We start from the raw sequence: 21,430 nt of genomic DNA on the forward strand, positions 1-21,430 counted from the left end.
TGAGTATTGAGTCAATGTTTTGTTAAATTGGCGTGTTTGAATGGATGTACTGTATAATGTATTTGTCTTAGGCTTGTGTCCCAAATGGAAACAAATGGTACCTTGTTTCCTACAAAGTGCACTACTACTGACCAGGGCATGTGCACTATGTAGGGAATAGGGTGCTACTTGGGACATAACCTTCGTGATAAAGATGAAAGGGGGACACTTTTAATTCCGTCTCTGTGCGCTTTGCTTGCCAACCTCTGTATTAGACCATCAACATCTTTATTACTGTACACTGAAGTCCTGTGTTGCCAGACAGACTTCTCTTTCCCCAAGGCTCAGGCCTGTATTTGTTCTCTTCCCTAAGGCTCCCGGCTGGCACCTAACTGGCCTGTATTCAGGATTCCCCTTTGGCATGTTCCAAAGCCCCTGGCAGCAGCACAGCTACGTTGTCCCCCCTATGCTCTCTCCCTCTGCTCTCTCCCTCTGCTCTCTCCCTCTGCTCTCTCCCTCTGCTCTCTCCCTCGGCTCTCTCCCTCTGCTCTTTCCCTCCGCTCTCTCCCTCTGCTCTCTCCCTCCGCTCTCTCCCTCCGCTCTCTCCCTCCGCTCTCTCCCTCTGCTCCCTCCCTCTGCTCTCTCCCTCTGCTCTCTCCCTCTGCTCTCCAGACTACAGGGAGGGAGAAACATCTTTGATCAGCTAGGTAGCTCTCTGTTTGTCTAGCAGCTAGTAGAACCCAAACCCCCTATCCCTGCCAGTCAGCCAGTGGGGGAAACCATACGTGTTTTCCACATACTGTTATATATTTAATAGAGCATTTAGTACAAGAATAAGGAACATTGTTCGAGCTATAAAGCCATAGTACTATGCTGAGTTAGTGTATAGTTTGTGACTTTATGTTGGGCTTAATCTGGCATCATACAGTTAGAGCTGTAGTAGAGCTGTAGGACCCAGGCTGGTGGCTGGGCCTGCTAGATCTATTAGGCTGCAGCAGAGTGGTCCTCCAGCTGCAACACACACACACACGCACGACCAGACCAAGACCAGAGCCTGCATTATTTCTGCTGTGGCATTCGAACAAAGATTCCTGCCTCCTTGAAAAGTCATCCTTTGTTCCTTTGAAAAAACACCTAGAAGTCCTGCCTCAGCATTGCTATAAAGTAAATCATTATTGCGCAAAAGTACTTCCATGTTGGCAGCGCAATGGAAACCTCTGTGGACTTAAATTGTACCTAATATATGGAGCTACCACAGACTCTGCCATTAGTGGATAATTAGTAGTGAAAGCTTTTAAAATCCTGGCCAACTACAGTATAAACCATTGAGATTAGGTCTCTGGTCAAACATAGTGCACTATGTAGGGAATAGGGTGCCATTTGGGATGGATCATAGGCAACAGATACAGTGAACGGATCCTTGTTGTAAACAGCTTCACTCTCTTAGAAGGCACTCAACTAGATTCATTTACAAGCCATGCATAGATGAAGACATGTAAAGAAAAGGGTTCAGCTTGTCAAATTCAATATTTTAACCACAGAAAGAGTGAAATGAACAGCAGGCTACAACTTCATAACTCTGCTGTCTACACACGAAAGCTGTCACTTAAGAATGCCCTGACTGTAGGTTTTCACCACAGAACTAGAATGAGTTCTGTTTTTAGTTCAGTCCAATTCCATGGTCTTCTTCCATCATCAGTTTGTACTGTGTTTTTGAATGACGGCTCACAATCATGACTGACTGAAATTAGCCTTTGAATCCCATCTGGTGGAGGCAGGCTTCCAGCACCCACGATTAGAGCCAAGCCATGAGAGGAGAGAGGAGTGAGGAGAGAGGAGAGAGGAGAGAGGAGAGAGGAGAGAGGAGAGGGCAGACTGCAAGGAGCCCTACTGCTCTCCTCCTTCGCTCTCCGCTCCTCCTGTTCTCCTCTCTTCCGCTCTGCTCTGTTCCCTCGCTCACTATGTCGCACACACACGCACGCACGCACGCACGCACGCACGCACGCACGCACGCACGCACGCACACACACACACACACACACACACACACACACACACACACACACACACACACACACACACACACACGCCACACACCACACACACCACTCTGTGGCCGGCGACACACTCATAGGCTACTGACACGTACATGTGTGCAAAGACACGCATACACACATGCATGAATCCCACACGCATGCACACACACACAATACAAGCATGCACAAATCCACGTTCTAAAATACATGCTCACATACCCCTAGTCACTCACAGACACACACATGTAGTACTGTACAGTCTGAAGCGAGGATATTTCCCTGAATGGTGCAGTACTGCCACTAGGGGGAGTCTGGTTGGCCTCTAGTAATATTCTCCTACAGTAAAAAACATAATTTCTCAACATGTAATAAAACTTCTGTTTTCATGTTCAGAGTTTTCTAGGAGAACATTAAAGTTGATTTTTTTTTCACAGGACAAAATAAATTAGTTATGAATAGGATTGAGTTAAACAGAACCACTGACAACTGGAAATAAAAAAACGGGTCTCCTCTTGTTATGAGAGATAGACAATAATTACTTGTTTGCCAGAGACACATTTAGTGGTTTTGGACTATTCAGCAGACGGTGACAGTCAGCTCATTCAGACATCCCACAATGCTTCATAGGGTCTCACAACAAATTACAAGTCATCAACAGTTGGGAGATACCCTGCCAAAACTGTTGTTATCTATAATGCGAAACAGTTTTGTCATCCTATTCCCTATATGGGCCCATAGGGCTCTGGTCGAAAGTTGGGCACTATGTAGGGAATATGGTGCCATTTGGGACACAGAGTGTGTAATTGCTCCATTTCACAGTATCTCTTCTTCAGTGTTTTAGAAATCATCGTTTTGTGTGGCAATCCATATCATCCTCATTCTCACTGTTACCACTTTGTGGTTGTTCAAATATAGTGCTCTCTTGGCTGTTATGTCTTAAATAATCGGAAAACTACAGAGAGAGTCAGGATGTATTGTTAAGGATATCCCCCTGAACAGTTTTTTATTTATTTATTTATTTTATTTAAAAAATTTAAGGGGTAGATCAGCTTAATATTGCGGAAAGAATGTTGCTTCCATCAACGTAATTGTCTGCATCATTTCCAATCCCCCATATATTTTTTTGTTAAATATATCCATACACGCATGCATACATATACACATACAGTATATACATACACATACCTATATAGACATACATACTTTTTTAAAGAATATACCTTTATTATTATTCCCCGCAAACCCTACCACCGATCCCCCAATTGGAGTAAACTAATAAACACTTCGGCTTTTACCTTCAATTTATACATCTTATACACATTTTACAGACACAGTCTACTTTACAATAGCTCTCTCTTGTTTGTTCTTAGTCCTTCCTCTATTTCGGATGTCCATCCAGTTTGATTTCTATTTCTAACTGTGCTATTTCACAACAGTTCCCAAACTATATACTGAACAGTTCACTGTACTATCAAAAGTTATTTCTGGCCCTTAGACAGAGCTCTGTTATGTATACAATAGAATGTATCTGACGACTTTCCACAATTTCTAACTTCCACTTTTCCACCTTTTATGTTAAGAAATACTCAGCTCAGAAACAGAGATTTGGCCCCTTTTTAACTTCCATGCACTTTATTTAACAATATTTCTTTAAAGTGTTATTTGTTTTTATTCCATACAGAGCCACCATGGAGTTAACCATTGAGTCTTGTAAAAAGGTTAGACCCATCACAAAGACTAAGGCAAAAGCAGAAATGTGCTCTCAATATCCGCCAAATTTATGGACTCAGAATCACTTGTGAGTAATGAAATATAGGTTACAGGAGCCAAGAAGACACTTTCACTTCTGACATAATTACCTGATTTGCCAAAGGTGTAATTTATTATTTAAAGGCAGCTGACCGACATTTCAGAAGTTTCATGAACCATTTTAAGGGCATATATCACAGGAAAATGTCAGGAGTTTTACGCCTCTCAAAACAAGTAGATAAAGTGTTTATCTCTCTGACGCTATAACACAGCTTTACGTTTCTGGGCCCTGGTTTACTCTCCACACATTGACCTGGGAAGGACATTCCTCAAGTTAACATCCCAATAGAAATATGGGCTCAGGGACAACTCAATATTGTAAAGAGCTTTTCAAATACGGTCCCTCTATAAGAGCTCACACTCAGTCTGTCTGTGAGTACTCGTCAGCAGTCTCGTAAATCCAGCAGTCTCCCTTCCTCTTGACCTGGTTTCATACATGCAAACACATACCCTGGTCCTAGATGTGCATGTGCTTTAGAAAACTGGCTAAATACATATACACACACACACGCACGCACGCGCGCACACACACACACATGCACGCACGCACGCACGCACGCACGCACGCACGCACGCACGCACGCACGCACGCACGCACGCACGCACGCACGCACGCACGCACGCACGCACGCACGCACACACACACACACACACACACAGTAGCTCTAGAGGGTAGTGTTACAGACCAGAGAGCCTGGCTGCATTTGGACCTGTCTCTCTGATTAGAACTGAATGTTGAGACCATAAACCGTCTCTCTCTGTGGTTCTAACGTACGCCTGCGGGAGATCTGGGTTCAAATACTTTTCAAAATAATTTCAAATACTTTATCTTTACTGGATTGAGCTTGCCTGTCTTACTGGACCAATATAATTGTACCAGAACTGCTAACCATGCCCACCTGCCATTCAAGGCAGGCTAGAGCAAACAAAGTATTTGAAAGATTTCAACCCAGGTGGTCTTGTCTGTGGTCTGGACTGTTATCTAGTAGAGGGTTCTCTGTTATGCCAAAGGAACTTATTAGGTGACTGGAGGGAGGGGATGAAAATGACGTGATGCAAGGGATCTATTATATGCATTGGTTGGGACCCCTGCCTGTAAAGCACATGTGAAAACTGACCTTAAAGCATTTTCCTTCATCTTTACACAGTTCACCAAATGGACTGAAAAAGTCTGTCCCCTCTCTTTGTTATGCCAATAAAAAGCACTCCGCTTTTGTTGCTGGATCAGGTCATAAGAGGAGCCAGGAATGTTTCCTGATTACATGACCTGACAAACAGGACAAACAGCTGAGAGGTTTTCTTGGGCTAACTCCAAAAGGGCACCTTGACTCTGGCACCTTGACTCTGGTCAAAAGAAGTGGACTGTGTAGGGAATATGGTGTCAAATGGGACGCACACATTGTCAGGAAGTAACGATCAGTACACTACACTAACATTTATCCCACCTCTCTGTTTCCCTCTCAGGTTTAGGAAGAAGCTTTCAGAATGAAGACCGAGGCCAAGGGTTTGGGGCGGTCTGTGTCGAGGTCACTGCAGGGTGATGGCCGGTGGAGCCGAGAGGTCCTGCTGCTGGCCTACATCCTCCTGGAGCTGATCGCCGTCCACTCCTCCACCGTCCTGGGAAACCTGGAGCTCCAGCTGGATGAGGAACAGCCTGCCGGGACCATCGTAGGGGACATCAGCGCTGGGTTACCGCCTGGTGTCACCGCAAGTCTTTACTTCATTTCAGACCACGAGGGCACCGGGGTCGGGAGTGACCTGGACATAGATGAGAGCACGGGCATCATCAAGACAGCCAAGGTGTTGGACCATGAGCTGAGGGACCGGTACAACTTCATTGCAGTGACTATGACGGGCGTGACCGTTGAAGTGACCATCACAGTGAATGACATCAATGACCATGCTCCTACATTCCCCCGGAGGAGAGCGGCGTTCAAGATCCCGGAGATGACGGCGGTGGGAACCAGGTTCCCCCTAGAGCCGGCGGTGGATGGGGACAAAGGCCAACTGACTACCCAGGGATACCTCATCAAAGATGGGAACCCCGGCCAGGCTTTTCTCCTGGAGACCCGGAGAGGATCCAACCAGGTTCTCTATCTGGACCTGGTGGTCAACACTCTTCTGGACAGTGAGACCAGACCATCTTATACGTTATCCTTGGAGGCGTTTGATGGAGGCTCCCCTAAGAGGACTGGTCAGATGGTGCTAGATGTGACGGTTCAGGATATCAATGACAACGCTCCAGTCTTCAACCAGAGTCGCTACCACGCCATTATCTCAGAGAATCTGCAGCCGGGTAGCAACATCCTCCAAGTCTTTGCCTCTGACGTCGACCAGGGAGACAACGGTCTGGTTCTGTACGAGATCAACCGCAGGCAGAGCGACCCGGAGCGCTACTTCGTCATTGACTCTCGTACGGGTGTCATCACGCTCAACAAGCCGCTGGACTTTGAGATGCGGAGGGTCCACGAGCTTGTGGTCCAGGCAAGGGATAACGCCACGCAGCCCGAGGTTACCAACGCCTTCGTTACAATCCACGTACGGGACTACAATGACAACCAGCCCACCATGACCATCATCTTCCTCAGTGAAGACGGCTCCCCACAGATCTCCGAGGGCGCCCAGCCTGGCCAGTATGTCGCCCGCATCTCCGTCACCGACCCAGACTACGGAGAATACGCCAATGTCAACGTCTCCTTGGAAGGAGGGGACGGGAAGTTTGCCCTGACCACCAAGGACAACATCATCTACCTGATGTGTGTGGACCAGATCCTGGACCGAGAGGAGAGGGACACATACGAACTCAGGGTGATGGCTACAGACGCAGGCACCCCTCCTCTCAGGGCTGAGTCCTCCTTTACGATACAAGTCACTGACGTCAACGACAACCCTCCTCTGTTTGATCAGCAGCAGTACAGACAGGTCATACCTGAGGTGGTGTTCCCAGGGAGCTTCGTATTGCAGGTCACGGCTAGAGACAAAGACCAGGGGCCCAATGGAGACATCACATACAGCCTCCTCCAGGATGGCCAGGCCGGCCAGGATGAGAACCAGGCCCAGTGGTTCACCATAGACCCAGTAACAGGGATCATCACCACACTCTCCCAGCTGGATTACGAGTCGCAGCCCAGGCCGAATGTGACAGTGGTGGCTACAGACGGAGGGAGGCCTTCCCTGTCCTCCACAGCTCTGGTCCATGTGGTGCTGCAGGATATTAACGACAACGAACCTGTGTTCGGTACCAACTTCTACAACGTATCCATCAAGGAGAACACGGCCGCTGGGACCTGCATCCTAGAGGTAGGACATTATCTATTCTGTTCTTCTAGTCAACCTGTCGACAGGTGAATCTCGCATTAGAGAGTTTCAACAATTTTAGTTGCTACTACTACAAGTCTTGAAAGACTTATCTGCTGCATTTTGTTCATGTGAAGTCAGATATCTGTAACTTGTATGTATGCAAGCTGCTAGGTTTTTGGTATACGAACTGGGAAATACCAAATGCCAAATGAAGACTACATTGGAAAGAGAACTACCATTGGGGGTTGATAGGGGTCTGAAGTTCTGAAATCATTTTGAAGGGATATGGAGAGACCATTACCTAGAGGAGAAATACAGTGCATTCGGAAAGTATTCAGACCTCTTCCCTTTTTCCACATTTAGTTAAGTTACAGCCTTATTCTAAAAATGTATTTACAAAAAATGTCCCTCACCAATCTACACACAATATCCCATAATGACAAAGTGAAAGCAGGTTTTTAGATTTTTTTGAAAATGTATTAAAAATAAAAACTGAAATATCTTATTTACATAAGTATTCAGACCCTTTGCTATGAGACTCGAAATTGAGCTCAGGTGTGTCCTGTTTCCATTGATCATCCTTGAGATGTTTCTACAACTTGATTGGAGTCCTCCTGTGGTAAATTAAATTGATTGGACATGATTTTGAAAGGCACACACCTGTATATATAAGGTCAGACAGTTGACAGTGCATGTCAGTGCAAAAACCAAGCCATGAGGTTGAAGGAATTGTCTGTAGAGCTCCGAGACAGGATTGTGTCGAGGCACAGATCTGGGGAAGGGTACAAAAACATTTATGCAGCATTGAAGGTCCCCAAGAACACAGTTTGGAACCACGAAGACTATTCCTAGAGCTGGCCGCATGGCCAAACTGAGCAATCGGGGGAGAAGGGCCTTGGTCAGGGAGGTGACCAAGACCCGGTGGTCACTCTGACAGAGCTCCAGAGTTCCTCTGTGGAGATGGGAGAACCTTCCAGAAGGACAACCATCTCTGCAGCACTCCACCAATCAGGCCTTTATGGTAGAGTGGCCAGAAGGAAGCCATTCATCAATAAAAGGCTTTTGCCAGAAGGCACCTAAAGGACTCACAGACCATGAGGAACAAGATTCTCTGGTCTGATGAAACCAAGATTGAACTCTTTGGGCTGAATGCCAAGCGGAAACCTGGCACCTTCCCTAAGGTGAAGGTGTTGGCAGCATTATGCTGTGGGGATGTTTTTCAGCGGCAGGGACTGGGAGACTAGTCAGGATCAAGGGAAAGATGAACGGCACAAAGTACAATGAGATCCTTGATGAAAACCGGCTCCAGAGCGCTCAGGACCTCAGACTGGGGCGAAGGTTCACCTTCCAACAGGACAACGACCCTAAGAAGACAGCCAAGAAGTCTTTGAATGTCTTTGAGTGGTCCAGTCAGAGCCCAGACTTGAACCCGATCGAAACATCTCTGGAGAGACCTGAAAATAGCTGTGCAGCAACGCTCCCCATCCAACCTGACAGAGCTTGATAGGATCTGCAGAGAAGAATGGGAGAAACTCCCCAAATACAGGTGTGCCAAGTTTGTAGCGTCATACCCAAGATGACGCAAGACTGTAATCACTGCCAAAGGTGCTTAACAAAGTAGTGAGTAAAGGGTCTGAATACTTATGTATATGTGATATATATATATTTTTAAATACATTTGCAAAAAATTCTAAAAACCTGGGGGTTATTGTGTGTAGATTTAAAAAACAATATCCATTTTAGAATAAGGCTATAATCTAACAAAATGTGTCAAGGGGTCTGAATACTTTCCAAATGCATTGTACTACACAGATGGAAAAGGGATATGTTGGATTTTGCTGCTGTATTGTCAGGCATTAAGTGTTATTTTAACGTTTTAGCTGTTTAGATTGGATTGTAGAGGATAAGAGAGTTTAGAGTGGAGAAAGTGAAGTGAGTGGGTTTAGGTTGGAGAAAGGCTAAGGATGTGTCCCAAATAGCACCCCATTCCCTATTTATAGTGCCCTACACATAGTGCCCTACATAGGTAATAGGGTGCCATTTGGGACACGACCTAAGTGAGGCGTTTACCTGGTGTCTGCAGAGCTGGAGGATCTCTTCTCTTCTGGCTGTCCTCTCCTTCACCTCTCCAAGGTTTCCAAGGTAACTGGGACAGTGCAAGGCCCCTCTGACAGCTGAAGACAAAAGAGGCTTCCACTTTATTTACCTAATTCAGCTGGAGGAGGATATGGTAGGGCTTTATCTGACAAAAAGACATGTCACATGTCACACCTCAACAAAAGACACCTTAAGCAGAAATGGGTATGGTATACAAAAAAGAAGCAAACCATTAACAAACCACAGGCCCGCTAAATTCGCTACAGGGCCTCCAGGCCAGATCCCGCTGCAGGGTCAAAACCGTAATTACGCCTCATTAAGAGATATCGTTTTCCCAGGTTGTTGTTGTGTCAGTTATGAGAAAAAGACCATTCGTTTTTTTTTCTTCTGCTTTTTATCAGTCGCTGTTTCTTCCAGACTTCAATGCTGCTGCTGCTGCCGCAACCAGACCCTGTAACATACAGGAGCGCTCGGGGGAAAGAAGGAACTGTTTCTAGAGACCAGTATTACAGTTAGAGTTCCATTTAATTCCTGTTTCACGAGCATCTATGTGCCTGAGATGGGGCTGGGGTTGAGACGGCCATAGTTTGGATGAGTTGTGGTTGGGTTTAGGGGAGACCGGTTGGTGATGGGGCTGAGGCGGCCAGGGTTTGGATGAGTTGGGGTTGGGTTTAGGGGAGAGGGGTTGGGGGAAGGGGCTGAGACAGACAGGGTTTGGATGAGTTGGGGTTGGGTTTAGGGGAGAGGGGTTGGGGATGGGGTTGAGACGGCCATAGTTTGGATGAGTTGGGGTTGGGTTTAGGGGAGAGGGGTTTGAGGATGGGGCTGAGACGGCCAGGGTTTGGATGAGTTGGGGTTGGGTTTAGGGGAGAGGGTTTTGGGATGGGGCTGAGACGGCCAGGGTTTGGATGAGTTGGGGTTGGGTTTAGGGGAGAGGGGTTGGGGATGGGGTTGAGACGGCCATAGTTTGGATGAGTTGGGGTTGGGTTTAGGGGAGAGGGGTTTGAGATGGGGCTGAGACGGCCAGGGTTTGGATGAGTTGGGGTTGGGTTTAGGGGAGAGGGTTTTGGGATGGGGCTGAGACGGCCAGGGTTTGGATGAGTTGGGGTTGGGTTTAGGGGAGAGGGCTTGGGGGAAGGGGCTGAGACAGACAGGGTTTGGATGAGTTGGGGTTGGGTTTAGGGGAGACCGGTTGGTGATGGGGCTGAGACGGCCAGGGTTTGGATGAGTTGGGGTTGGGTTTAGGGGAGAGGGGTTGAGATGGCAGGGTTTGGAAGCTCTCTGCTGGGCTAACAGAGGGCTGTGCAGATGGGATCTTGGACCAGTGACTGCCCCAGGGAGAGGGAGGGGTGAGGGGGAGAGGGAGTAAGATTTGTAGGGGAGAGGAACTAGAGGGAGGCAGGGAAGTGTGGGAGTGAGGGAACTAGAGGGAGAGAGGGGGATAGAGGGAGGCAGGGAAGTATGGGAGAGAGGAACTAGAGGGAGGCAGGGAAGTGTGGAAGAGAGGGAACTAGAGGGAGAGAGGGGGATAGAGGGAGGCAGGAAAGTGTGGGAGTGAGGAACTAGAGGAAGAGAGGGGGATAGAGGGAGGCAGGGAAGTGTGGGAGAGAGGGAACTAGAGGGAGGCAGGGAAGTGTGGAAGAGAGGGAACTAGAGGGAGAGAGGGGGATAGAGGGAGGCAGGAAAGTGTGGGAGTGAGGAACTAGAGGAAGAGAGGGGGATAGAGGGAGGCAGGGAAGTGTGGGAGAGAGGAACTAGAGGGAGGCAGGGAAGTGTGGGAGTGAGGAACTAGAGGAAGAGAGGGGGATAGAGGGAGGCAGGGAAGTGTGGGAGTGAGGAACTAGAGGAAGAGAGGGGGATAGAGGGAGGCAGGGAAGTGTGGGAGAGAGGAAATAGAGGAAGAGAGGGGGATAGAGGGAGGCAGGGAAGTGTGGAAGAGAGGAACTAGAGGGAGGCAGGGAAGTGTGGAAGAGAGGGAACTAGAGGGAGAGAGGGGGATAGAGGGAGGCAGGGAAGTGTGGGAGTGAGGAACTAGAGGGAGAGAGGGGGATAGAGGGAGGCAGGGAAGTGTGGGAGAGAGGGAACTAGAGGGAGGCAGGGAAGTGTGGAAGAGAGGGAACTAGAGGAAGAGAGGGGGATAGAGGGAGGCAGGGAAGTGTGGGAGTGAGGAACTAGAGGAAGAGAGGGGGATAGAGGGAGGCAGGGAAGTGTGGGAGAGAGGAACTAGAGGAAGAGAGGGGGATAGAGGGAGGCAGGGAAGTGTGGGAGAGAGGAACTAGAGGAAGAGAGGGGGTAGAGGGAGGCAGGGAAGTGTGGGAGAGAGGAACTAGAGGGAGGCAGGGAAGTGTGGAAGAGAGGGAACTAGAGGGAGAGAGGGGGATAGAGGGAGGCAGGAAAGTGTGGGAGTGAGGAACTAGAGGGAGAGAGGGGGATAGAGGGAGGCAGGGAAGTGTGGGAGAGAAGGAACTAGAGGGAGGCAGGGAAGTGTGGAAGAGAGGGAACTAGAGGGAGAGAGGGGGATAGAGGGAGGCAGGGAAGTGTGGGAGAGAAGAACTAGAGGGAGGCAGGGAAGTGTGAGAGAGAGGGAACTAGAGGGAGAGAGGGGGATAGAGGGAGGCAAGGAAGTGTGAGAGAGAGGGAACTAGAGGGAGAGAGGGGGATAGAGGGAGGCAGGGGAGTGTGGGAGTGAGGAACTAGAGGAAGAGAGGGGGATAGAGGGAGGCAGGGAAGTGTGGGAGAGAAGAACTAGAGGGAGGCAGGGAAGTGTGAGAGAGAGGGAACTAGAGGGAGAGAGGGGGATAGAGGGAGGCAGGGAAGTGTGAGAGAGAGGGAACTAGAGGGAGAGAGGGGGATAGAGGGAGGCAGGGAAGTGTGGGAGTGAGGAACTAGAGGAAGAGAGGGGGATAGAGGGAGGCAGGGAAGTGTGGGAGAGAGGAACTAGAGGGAGGCAGGGAAGTGTGAGAGAGAGGGAACTAGAGGAAGAGAGGGGGATAGAGGGAGGCCTGGTGTTTTACTTGGGCAGGAGCTCACAGGGGCTGAGTACCGGCACCTCACATTTTCAACTGCTTGAGCTCCTGTTCCTCTTATAGAATATTAGCTCAAAAGTATTGTGGAGCTCCTGCACCTAAATATAAACAGTACACCTGTTGCCAGTAAGGATGAGTACAGATACAGGTATTGGTTATGGTTAAGAATATTTATGATGTCAAGCACTTCTATGTTATTCTATCATCTTTTCCTTTACGTGTTGCGTGTTTACGTGTTTACGCCCTGCTGTCTAGTGCTTCTCTCAGACTGCATCCCAACCTACATAGTGTACTACCCTATAGGCCCTGGTCAAAAGTAGTACGTAATGTAGATGATAGTGTGCCATTTGGGACGTAGCCTCAGTCTCTAACAAATCTCATCCCCCTACTACCCCATCACCCAACTCCCCCTCACACACCCCCACCTCGCCAAGCAAACTGCCACTACCTGTCTGGGTAGGATGTATACCGCTCGGCCCTCTGGGTAGGAAATGCTCCATCAGCAGCCTCCAGGCTCCCAGCATGCAACACTTCTTCAAAGCCAGCCACTCTCTGCCCTGTCTGCATGTATGTGTGTGTGCGTGTGTGTGTGTGTGTGTGTCTGTGTGTGTGGGGCCTCCCTGGCCTGTCTTAGTCCTGCTTGGCGGCTGTAGAAGTGTACTTGGCGTGCCATGTGATGCCAGACGGCTTGGCTCTGGGTGTGTGTTTGTTCATGTGTGTGTATGTTCAGGGTGCCAGCAGCTCCACATCCCAGCTCCACATCTGATGACCGACCGACTGCCTTTTCTCTCCGTGCAAGTAATTCCCACTGCCCATTTTTCCACACACTCAATACTGTCCAACAGCCATTACAATAGGGGTATTGTGATCATCAGTCCAGCATTTTGAAGTGGGTAAGGTTTAGGGTTTCTGCTCCCTCTATGTTTCTCTAACAGCAGTTCATGATCAGTCTTAACACACTATGTCTCTCTCTCTCTCTCTCTCTCTCTCTCTCTCTCTCTCTCTCTCTCTCTCTCTCTCTCTCTCTCTCTCTCTCTCTCTCTCTCTCTCTCTCTCTCTCTCTCTCGCTCTGTCTTTCTCTCTCTCTCTCTCTGTCTCTCTCTCTCTCTGTGTCTCTCTCTCTCTCTCTCTCTCTGTCTCTCTCTCTCTCTGTCTCTCTCTCTCTCTCTCTCTCTCTCTCTCTCTCTCTCTCTCTCTCTCTCTCTCTCTCTCTCTCTCTCTCTCTCTCTGTCTCTTCATCTCTCTGTCTCTGTCTCTGTCTTTCTTTGTCTCTGTCTCTTCGTCTCTCTCTCTCTGTCTCTGTCTCTCTCTCTCCCTCTCTCTCTCTGTCTCTCTCTCTCTCTTTCTCTCTCTCTTTGTCTCCCTCTCTCTCTCTCTCTCTCTCTCTCTCTCTCTCTGTTTCTCTCTCTGTCTCTTCATCTCTCTGTCTCTGTGTCTATCTTTCTTTGTCTCTGTCTCTTCGTCTCTCTGTCTCTGTCTCTCTCTCTGTCTCTGTCTCTCTCTCTCTCTCTCTCTCTCTCTCTCTCTCTCTCTCTCTCTCTCTCTCTCTCTCTCTGTCTCTTCATCTCTCTGTCTCTGTCTCTGTCTTTCTTTGTCTCTGTCTCTTCGTCTCTCTCTCTGTCTCTGTCTCTCTCTCTCCCTCTCTCTCTCTCTGTTTTCGCTCTCTCTTTCTCTCTCTCTTTGTCTCTCTCTCTCTCTCTCTCGCTCTCTCTCTCTCTCTCTCTGTTTCTCTCTCTGTCTCTTCATCTCTCTGTCTCTGTGTCTATCTTTCTTTGTCTCTGTCTCTTCGTCTCTCTCTCTCTGTCTCTGTCTCTCTCTCTGTCTCTGTCTCTGTCTCTGTCTGTTTCTCTCTCTGTCTCTTTCTCTCTGCCTAAGAGAGGTTGTTACTTGTGGCAGTAGAGGAATATAACTGCATTATGGTCTCTTTATGAGGTGACATTAATTCCATTTAATTTCCCCTATAAGCATCATGCCCTTATGCTGTGTCTGTGACAAATTTCACCCTATTTCCTATTTAGTGCACTAGTAGTGCATTGTATAGGGGATAGGGTTTATTGGGATGCACAGTGTGTCGTCTTTATAAGGTAGTTGGTGATTAGAGAGAATGAAACATACAGTGATTGGCTATACCTACAATAGGTCTCTTTATGTAGAGTCCACAATATGCTGCTTTGTAATAATGAGGATTGTAATAATGAATTGGATTTATATAGCGATTTTCCACCAGGTGCTCAACGTGCTCTACATTATAGGATAGAAACACTCAGCATACATGTGTTCTTACCCTACGAGTGTGTTACCAGTCTCAAATGCTTATTTAATCCCCTTGTGTTCCATAATGGAACATTACCAGTCAGGATAGAGCTTTGTTCCAGCAGGGGGAAGGAACACATGTAAGCTCCCACTCCTGAGCACACACACACACACACACACACACACACACACACACACACACACACACACACACACACACACACACACACACACACACACACACACACACACACACACACACACACACACACACACACACACACACACACACACACACACACACACTGTAGTGGCTGGATGAAAGGGCTGCAGAATGGGAGCCACACAGCCACAGTGGCAATGTATTCCTCTGCAGCCGGAAGACTCTTCTCTGTGACCATGGTCTATTCACACGACTCTCTCTCAGACAGGACATGAGCCTGGGGAGTGGGGGGCAGCTCCACTCTATACTGGAGACTTCATAGAAGTAGAAAGAGCTCTTTCAGTTTTGGCAGCTGCAGAATTGATACATTTGATCATGATTCCCTTTCTTAAGGAGTTTAATGGAGGGAGGCAAGAGTGGAAAGGTGCTTGTTAGCCCTTTGAGTCTTGAGTACATCATTAATCTGGACCAAGGTATGTGTCCCCAATGGCACCCTATTCCCTATATATTTCCTATCGGCCCTGGTCAAAAGTAGTACACTATATATAGGAATAGGGTGCCATTTGGGTTTGTGTTTGGCAGAGAGCTGTTTCATTTGATGCATCTTTCATCTTTCATGTTTATTTATGACTGATTCTGTTGGTAAAGAACCAGTACTTCACAAGATCTGTGTGTGGATCTGTGTGTGTCTATCTCTCTGTCTCTCCTCTCTCTCCTCTCTCTCTCTCTCTCTCTCTCTCTCTCTCTGTCTCCCCCCCCTCTCTCTCTCTCTCTCTCCCTCTCCCTCTCTCTCTCTCTCTCTCTCTCTCTCTCTCTCTCTCTCTCTCTTCGGAGTGCATGCTGGGAGTGAGTCGTCAAGCAGGAGTGTTTGTGAGAGCGAATGGAAATTCTTTTCACTCTATTGGGTTTTTGTATGTATATATATATATATTGATTAGTTTAGTTGTTTTAAGGGTATATTGTTTAACTATCATTAAGCACGTATAAGGGTGGTGGGATCGTTGAGGTTGTTTGTGTGTTTTTTCGCGAGGGCACAACCAGCGGGTGGGGCTGGTTGAAATGGCCACTCGCGGATGTGTAGAGTTTGAAAAACTTAGTCGGAGGCATGGAGTGAAGATTCTAGCCGAGGCCGGGTGTTCAGTAGAAGAATGTAGTCTTGCTGTGGGTGCGATCATTGGGTATGATAGCATAAAATCAGCCTCAAGGATGAATAGCGCTGTAGTGATCTTCTTAGATTCTATTGAAAAGGTGAATAAAATAGTTGAGACGGGTGTTGTGTTACGGGAGACACAGACGCAGGTGTTTCCGCTTATGAATCCGGCGAAAAAAGTGATACTTTCTAACGTGCCACCTTTTGTTAGAGATGAAGTGTTGCAGCGAGAATTATCTCGTCATGGTCAAATCGTATCTACAATAAAGAAGGTTCTTTTTGGATGCAAATCTCCGTTGCTGAAACATGTCGTGTCTCATAGGAGGCAAGTGCATATGATCTTAAAAAAGGACGTAGATGAACTGAATTTAGCGTTCAGTTTTAAGATTGATGGATTTGATTACGTATTTTACGCTTCGACTGAATCAATGAAATGTTTTGGTTGTGGAAGAGAGGGGCATTTGGTGCGCAGTTGTCCCGAGAATGAGCGCGCTGAGACCGGTAGTAGTTATAGTGCTGGTGCAAATAACGCACCAACGCGAGGGGATGAAAATGCTAAGGGTGCAGGGGAAGGGAGAAGGTGGGCAGATGTGGTTGGAAAAGTAGGAGAAGAAGGCATTGTGGATAAGGTGGAAATTGTGGTAGATCAGAAAAATGAGGGATTGGAAACAGGTGGTGAGATTGCGACTGCCGTCGCTGAGGTGGTGCTGGAGAATGAAATTGGAGGGCAAGAGGAGGTTGAAAAAGAAGCAGATGTTTTCAAAATACCGAGGAGTAAAAGGAAGAATGTAAGGGGGGGTGAAGGGTCTAGTTCTAAGAGAAAGGTAGAGAGTGATAAGTCAGTTGAAGATGAACAAGTGGTAGAGATGGTGGAGTTTTCTTCTGGGGAGGATAGCGAGAGTGAGTCATCTGACGCGTCACAACAATATAGTGAGACAAATGGGGTGGAAGGGAGATATGGAATAGAGAAGATACGTCAATTTCTAAAGGTGACAAAAGGGAAGAAATATATGCAAGATTACAATGTAAATGATTTTTTCCCTGAAAGTGAATTGTTTATTGAATCAGCAAAGTTTCTGATGTCAAAAATTACAGGAGGAGGGTTGAAAAGCCCTGAAATTGCTAGACTCAAGAAAGTGGTCACGAGAGTGATAAGTGATGTAAATTCGAAAGAAAATGAAAGAGTTTAGTTGCAGTTTTAACTCTGTAAAGAGATGTGGTGGCTGTATCATCCTCTGTATATTTTTTTCATACATGAGCAGTTTTAAGATTTCTTCTTTAAACGTAAATGGGGGAAGAGATGGTAAAAAAAGAGCCATAGTGTATGAGTTAATTAGGGGAAAGGGAAGTGACATAATTTTTTTACAAGAAACGCATAGTAATTTGGAAAATGAAGTTATGTGGCAACAGGAGTGGGGGGGGACAGTGGTGTGTAGTCATAAAAACTCAAAAAGTGGGGGTGTGGCTATTTTGTTCTCAAAAGGGTTTTTGCCTTTGTCTTATGAGGTTGAGGAGATAGTTGAGGGGAGGTTATTAAAAGTCAGAGCAAGGTATGAAAACATCACTATGTGTCTGATAAATGTATATGCCCCAGTGGTGACAGTTGAGAGGGTATGTTTTTTAGAGACATTATCAAATACCATTGAGAAATGTAATAAAGAGGATTATTTATTTATTGCTGGGGATTTCAACTGCACAGTCAGCGATTTAGATAGAAATCACCAAGAACCTCATATAGCTTCAAGGATTTTTTTAAAACGCCTCATTGTAACACATGAACTGTGTGATATTTGGCGGAGTCAAAATGGAGGCACAAGGCAGTACACCTGGGCGCATGTGAGAGAGAACACCATCTCTATGGCTAGGTTAGATAGGTTTTATTGTTTTGAGCATCAATCTCAGGTCTGTAAATCAAGTGTGATAACCCCAGTGGGATTTTCTGATCATTGTTTAATAACAGAGGTGGTGTTCATTAATGATGTAAAACCCAAAAGTGCATACTGGCATTTTAATATAACTTTATTGAGTGATGCTCATTTCAGGAAATGTTTCAGTTTTTTGTGGGAGAGGTGGAGGTCTAAAAAGGACAGTTTTGTATCCCTTCAACAGTGGTGGGATATAGGGAAAATCCAGATTCAACAATTCTGTAATCAATACACGAGGAATGTCACCAAGGATATCACCAGATCAATGAAAGCCTTAGAGGTTGAAATAGTGGAACTCATGACGTTGGTTGAGACCACAGGAAATCGAGGCCATACGCAGGCCCTCAAGAGGAGAAAAGCTGCATTGGCAGACCTGCTGGGTATCAGAGCACAGGGGGCATTGGTGAGAAGTAAGTTTCAGGGAATATCTGAAATGGATGCCTCATCCAAGTTTTTCTTTGGTTTAGAGAAAAAGAATGGACAAAGAAAAATTATTCATTGTCTCAAATCAGCTGTTGGACAAGAGCTCACTAGCCCGAGTGAAATTAGAAAGAGGGCAGTAGAGTTCTATGCTGAGCTCTATAAGTGTGAGTACAAAGAGGATAAAACAGTGACACAGCAGTTCTGTGATGGGCTCCCAAAGGTGGCTGCAGAAGCGCAGGTTGAGCTGGAGCAACCATTGTCTTTGCAGGAGTTATACACTGCATTAAAAGGCATGGAAAATGGAAGGGCACCAGGCATTGATGGGCTTCCCGTTGACTTTTTTAAGTCTTTTTGGGCTATGTTGGGAGAGGATTGGCTTGAGGTAGTTAATGATAGTTTAACCGGAGGGTTACTACCAATAAGCTGCAGAAGGGCTGTCCTCACCCTATTGCCCAAAAAGGGTGACCCTAGGGAGGTGAAGAACTGGAGGCCGGTGGCTTTATTGTGCACTGATTATAAGATATTGTCAAAGGCTTTGTCCAACAGGCTGAGGGAGGTGATGGGGCAAATCATACATACGGACCAGTCCTACTGTGTTCCTGGCAGGCAGATAGGGGATAACATTTCTCTGATTCGTGATTTTTTGGACGTCTCTAAGGCTATTGGGTTGGATGCTGGTCTAATTTCAATTGATCAGGAAAAGGCATTTGACCGAGTTGAACATAAATATTTATGGCACACGCTTGAGGCGTTTGGGTTCAGCTCGGGTTTTATTGCCATGATAAAGGTGATATATGGTGACATTGAAAGTGTATTGAAAGTTAACGGTGGTTTGAGTGCTCCTTTTAAAGTGTGTAGAGGTATTAGGCAGGGATGTTCTTTGTCAGGGATGTTGTATGCCATTGCTATAGAGCCACTACTAAATAGCATTAGAAGTCGCATTGAAGGGGTGTACCTTTCAGAGGACATTCCTCCTATTTGTCTCTCAGCCTATGCTGATGATGTAGTTGTGTTAGTGAAAAATCAAGCGGAGGTGGATAGTTTGAGTATAATGGTTGATCGTTTTAGGGGAATATCCTCTGCAAAGGTAAATTGGGAAAAGAGTTGTGCTTTACAGATTGGAAAATGGGCTGGAGGGATCATGGCTTTGCCAGGGGGGCTAGAATGGTGTAAGGGAGGTTTTAAGTATCTTGGAGTGTACCTAGGAGATGAGGGGACTATGGAAAAAAATTGGAGTGGGGTGGTTGAAATGGTGGAAGGGAGGATGAGGAGATGGCGTTGGTTATTATCTCGTATGTCATATAGGGGGCGCACTATTATAGTTAATTATGTGATTGCCTCTGCACTGTGGCATCGGTTGTCAGTTTTAGAACCACCATCTGGCCTTCTGGCTAAGATACAGGCAATTATTGTGGATTTCTTTTGGGATAAATATCATTGGGTTCCACAAAGTGTTTTATATTTATCAAAAGAGGAGGGGGGTCAAGGTCTTGTACATCTTGCTAGTAGAGCTGCTGCTTTCCGGTTTCAGTTTATTCAAAGGTTGCTTTATGGACCGGAAAAGGTGGTGTGGAGAGGGGTGGCAGGTCTTGTATTACAGAGGGTTGGAGGATTAGGATTAAAGAAGGCTTTATTTCTGGTTGATAGCAGACAGATTTCTAGGGAGGGAGTACCTCCGTTTTACAGAGGTCTTCTCAGAGTGTGGAGTATAATGAAGGTGTCCAGACGAACTTCAGCGGAGTCAGTGCATTGGCTGTTGGAGGAACCTCTGGTGTTTGGGGCAAGACTGGATTGTACAACTGCAGCTGTTCCACATTTCTCCAAGATTCTGGTGAAGGGCAAAATCATCACCTTAAAACAGTTAATGGCCATGGCTGGGCCCGCCTTAATGGATGGAAGACGGTTGGCTGAACATTTGGGGGTGAGGTCGGAAAGGATTGTCGAACAAATGCTGGGAAGCTGCAGGAAGGCTCTGTCAGAGGAAGAGTGGGGAATGCTTAATAGCCACGAGAAGAAGGTACAAGATGAAGACGTCTCATTTCCAAGACTAGGGATTACACCAAATATCCCAGAGTCAGAGAGAAAGGGTTTATTGTTGGATTTGAGAGGGTTGGAGGAGGTGGGTTTGGATGAGGTGAATGGGAAGGACTTGTATAGGGGGTGTGTCAAGGTGATAAATAAAGATAAATTGAAAGATAGAAAAGACACTCCATGGAGGGTAAAATTGGGAATTGATGACAAGGTAAAGCCAGCATGGAGAGCACTGTACAAACCACCGTTACAAAAGGGTACTGGTGATATGCAATGGAGGGTTTTACATGGCATTATTGCAGTTAATGCTTTTGTATCTGTCATTAACTCAAATGTTAGAGATGGATGTCCTTTTTGTAATATAAGAGAAACCATTTTTCACTGTTTTATGGAGTGTGAGAGGATAAAACCTCTATTGGAAATGCTGGAATCTTTGTTTAGAGCTGTAGGTGAGATTTTCAATAACACTGTTTTTATTTTGGGGTTTCAATATAGTAAGCAACAGAAAAGAAAATGTCAACTGTTAAATTTTATTTTGGGACAAGCTAAGATGTCAATTTTTTTGAGTAGGAAACATAAGATAGACACGGGATATGAGAAGGATATAAGATGTGTTTTTAAAGGATTAGTGAAAGCAAGAATAAAAGTGGATTTTGAGTTCTTCTCAGCTGTAAAAGATCTCCCTCTGTTTGAGGAGAAGTGGGCATACGAAGGAGCGCTTTGTTTTGTAGAGGAGGGGAAATTATTTTTTGGTGAGGAAATAAGTTGAATGTATATGTTCTTTTGTATTTTTATTTATTTTGTGTAGGAATTACATTTATTGTTTCATTTCTGAAAAGGCAGTGTGTCATTATTGATGTTAACAATTGAGTAGAAAATAAAGGTTTTATAAAAACTCAAAAACTCTCTCTCTCTCTCTCTCTCTCTCTCTCTCTCTCTGTCTCCCCCTCTCTCTCTCCCCCCCTCTCTCTCTCTCTCGCTCTCTCTCTCCCTCTCCCTCTCCCTCTCTCTCTCTGTCTCTCCCATCTTTCTCTCCTCACTCTCTCTCTTTCTCTCGCTCTCCCCCCTTTCTCTCTCTCTCTCTCTCTCTCTCTCTCTCTCTCTCTCTCTCTCTCTCTCTCTCTCTCTCTCTCTCTCTCTCTCTCTCTCTCTCTCTCCTTCTATCTCTCTCTTTTTCTCTCTCACTCTCTCTCTCTTCTTCCATCTCTCTCTTTTTCTCCCTCTCTCTCTCACTCTCT

At 46.4% G+C, this 21,430-nt stretch overlaps 1 protein-coding gene across 1 annotated transcript in view; it reads left to right on the top strand.

The window, feature by feature from the left end:
- The first annotated feature begins 5,309 nt into the window (after positions 1-5,309).
- Positions 5,310-21,430, top strand: part of LOC120028424 (protocadherin-16-like) — a 185,015-nt gene continuing 168,894 nt past the window's right edge. Inside the window, exon 1 of the mRNA XM_038973645.1 lies at positions 5,310-7,124. Within this exon, the coding sequence (XP_038829573.1) occupies positions 5,310-7,124 (1,815 nt within the window). The remainder of the gene's footprint in view (positions 7,125-21,430) is intronic.

Source organism: Salvelinus namaycush, chromosome 34 (assembly GCF_016432855.1).
Source record: "Salvelinus namaycush isolate Seneca chromosome 34, SaNama_1.0, whole genome shotgun sequence".
Taxonomy (NCBI): domain Eukaryota; kingdom Metazoa; phylum Chordata; class Actinopteri; order Salmoniformes; family Salmonidae; genus Salvelinus; species Salvelinus namaycush.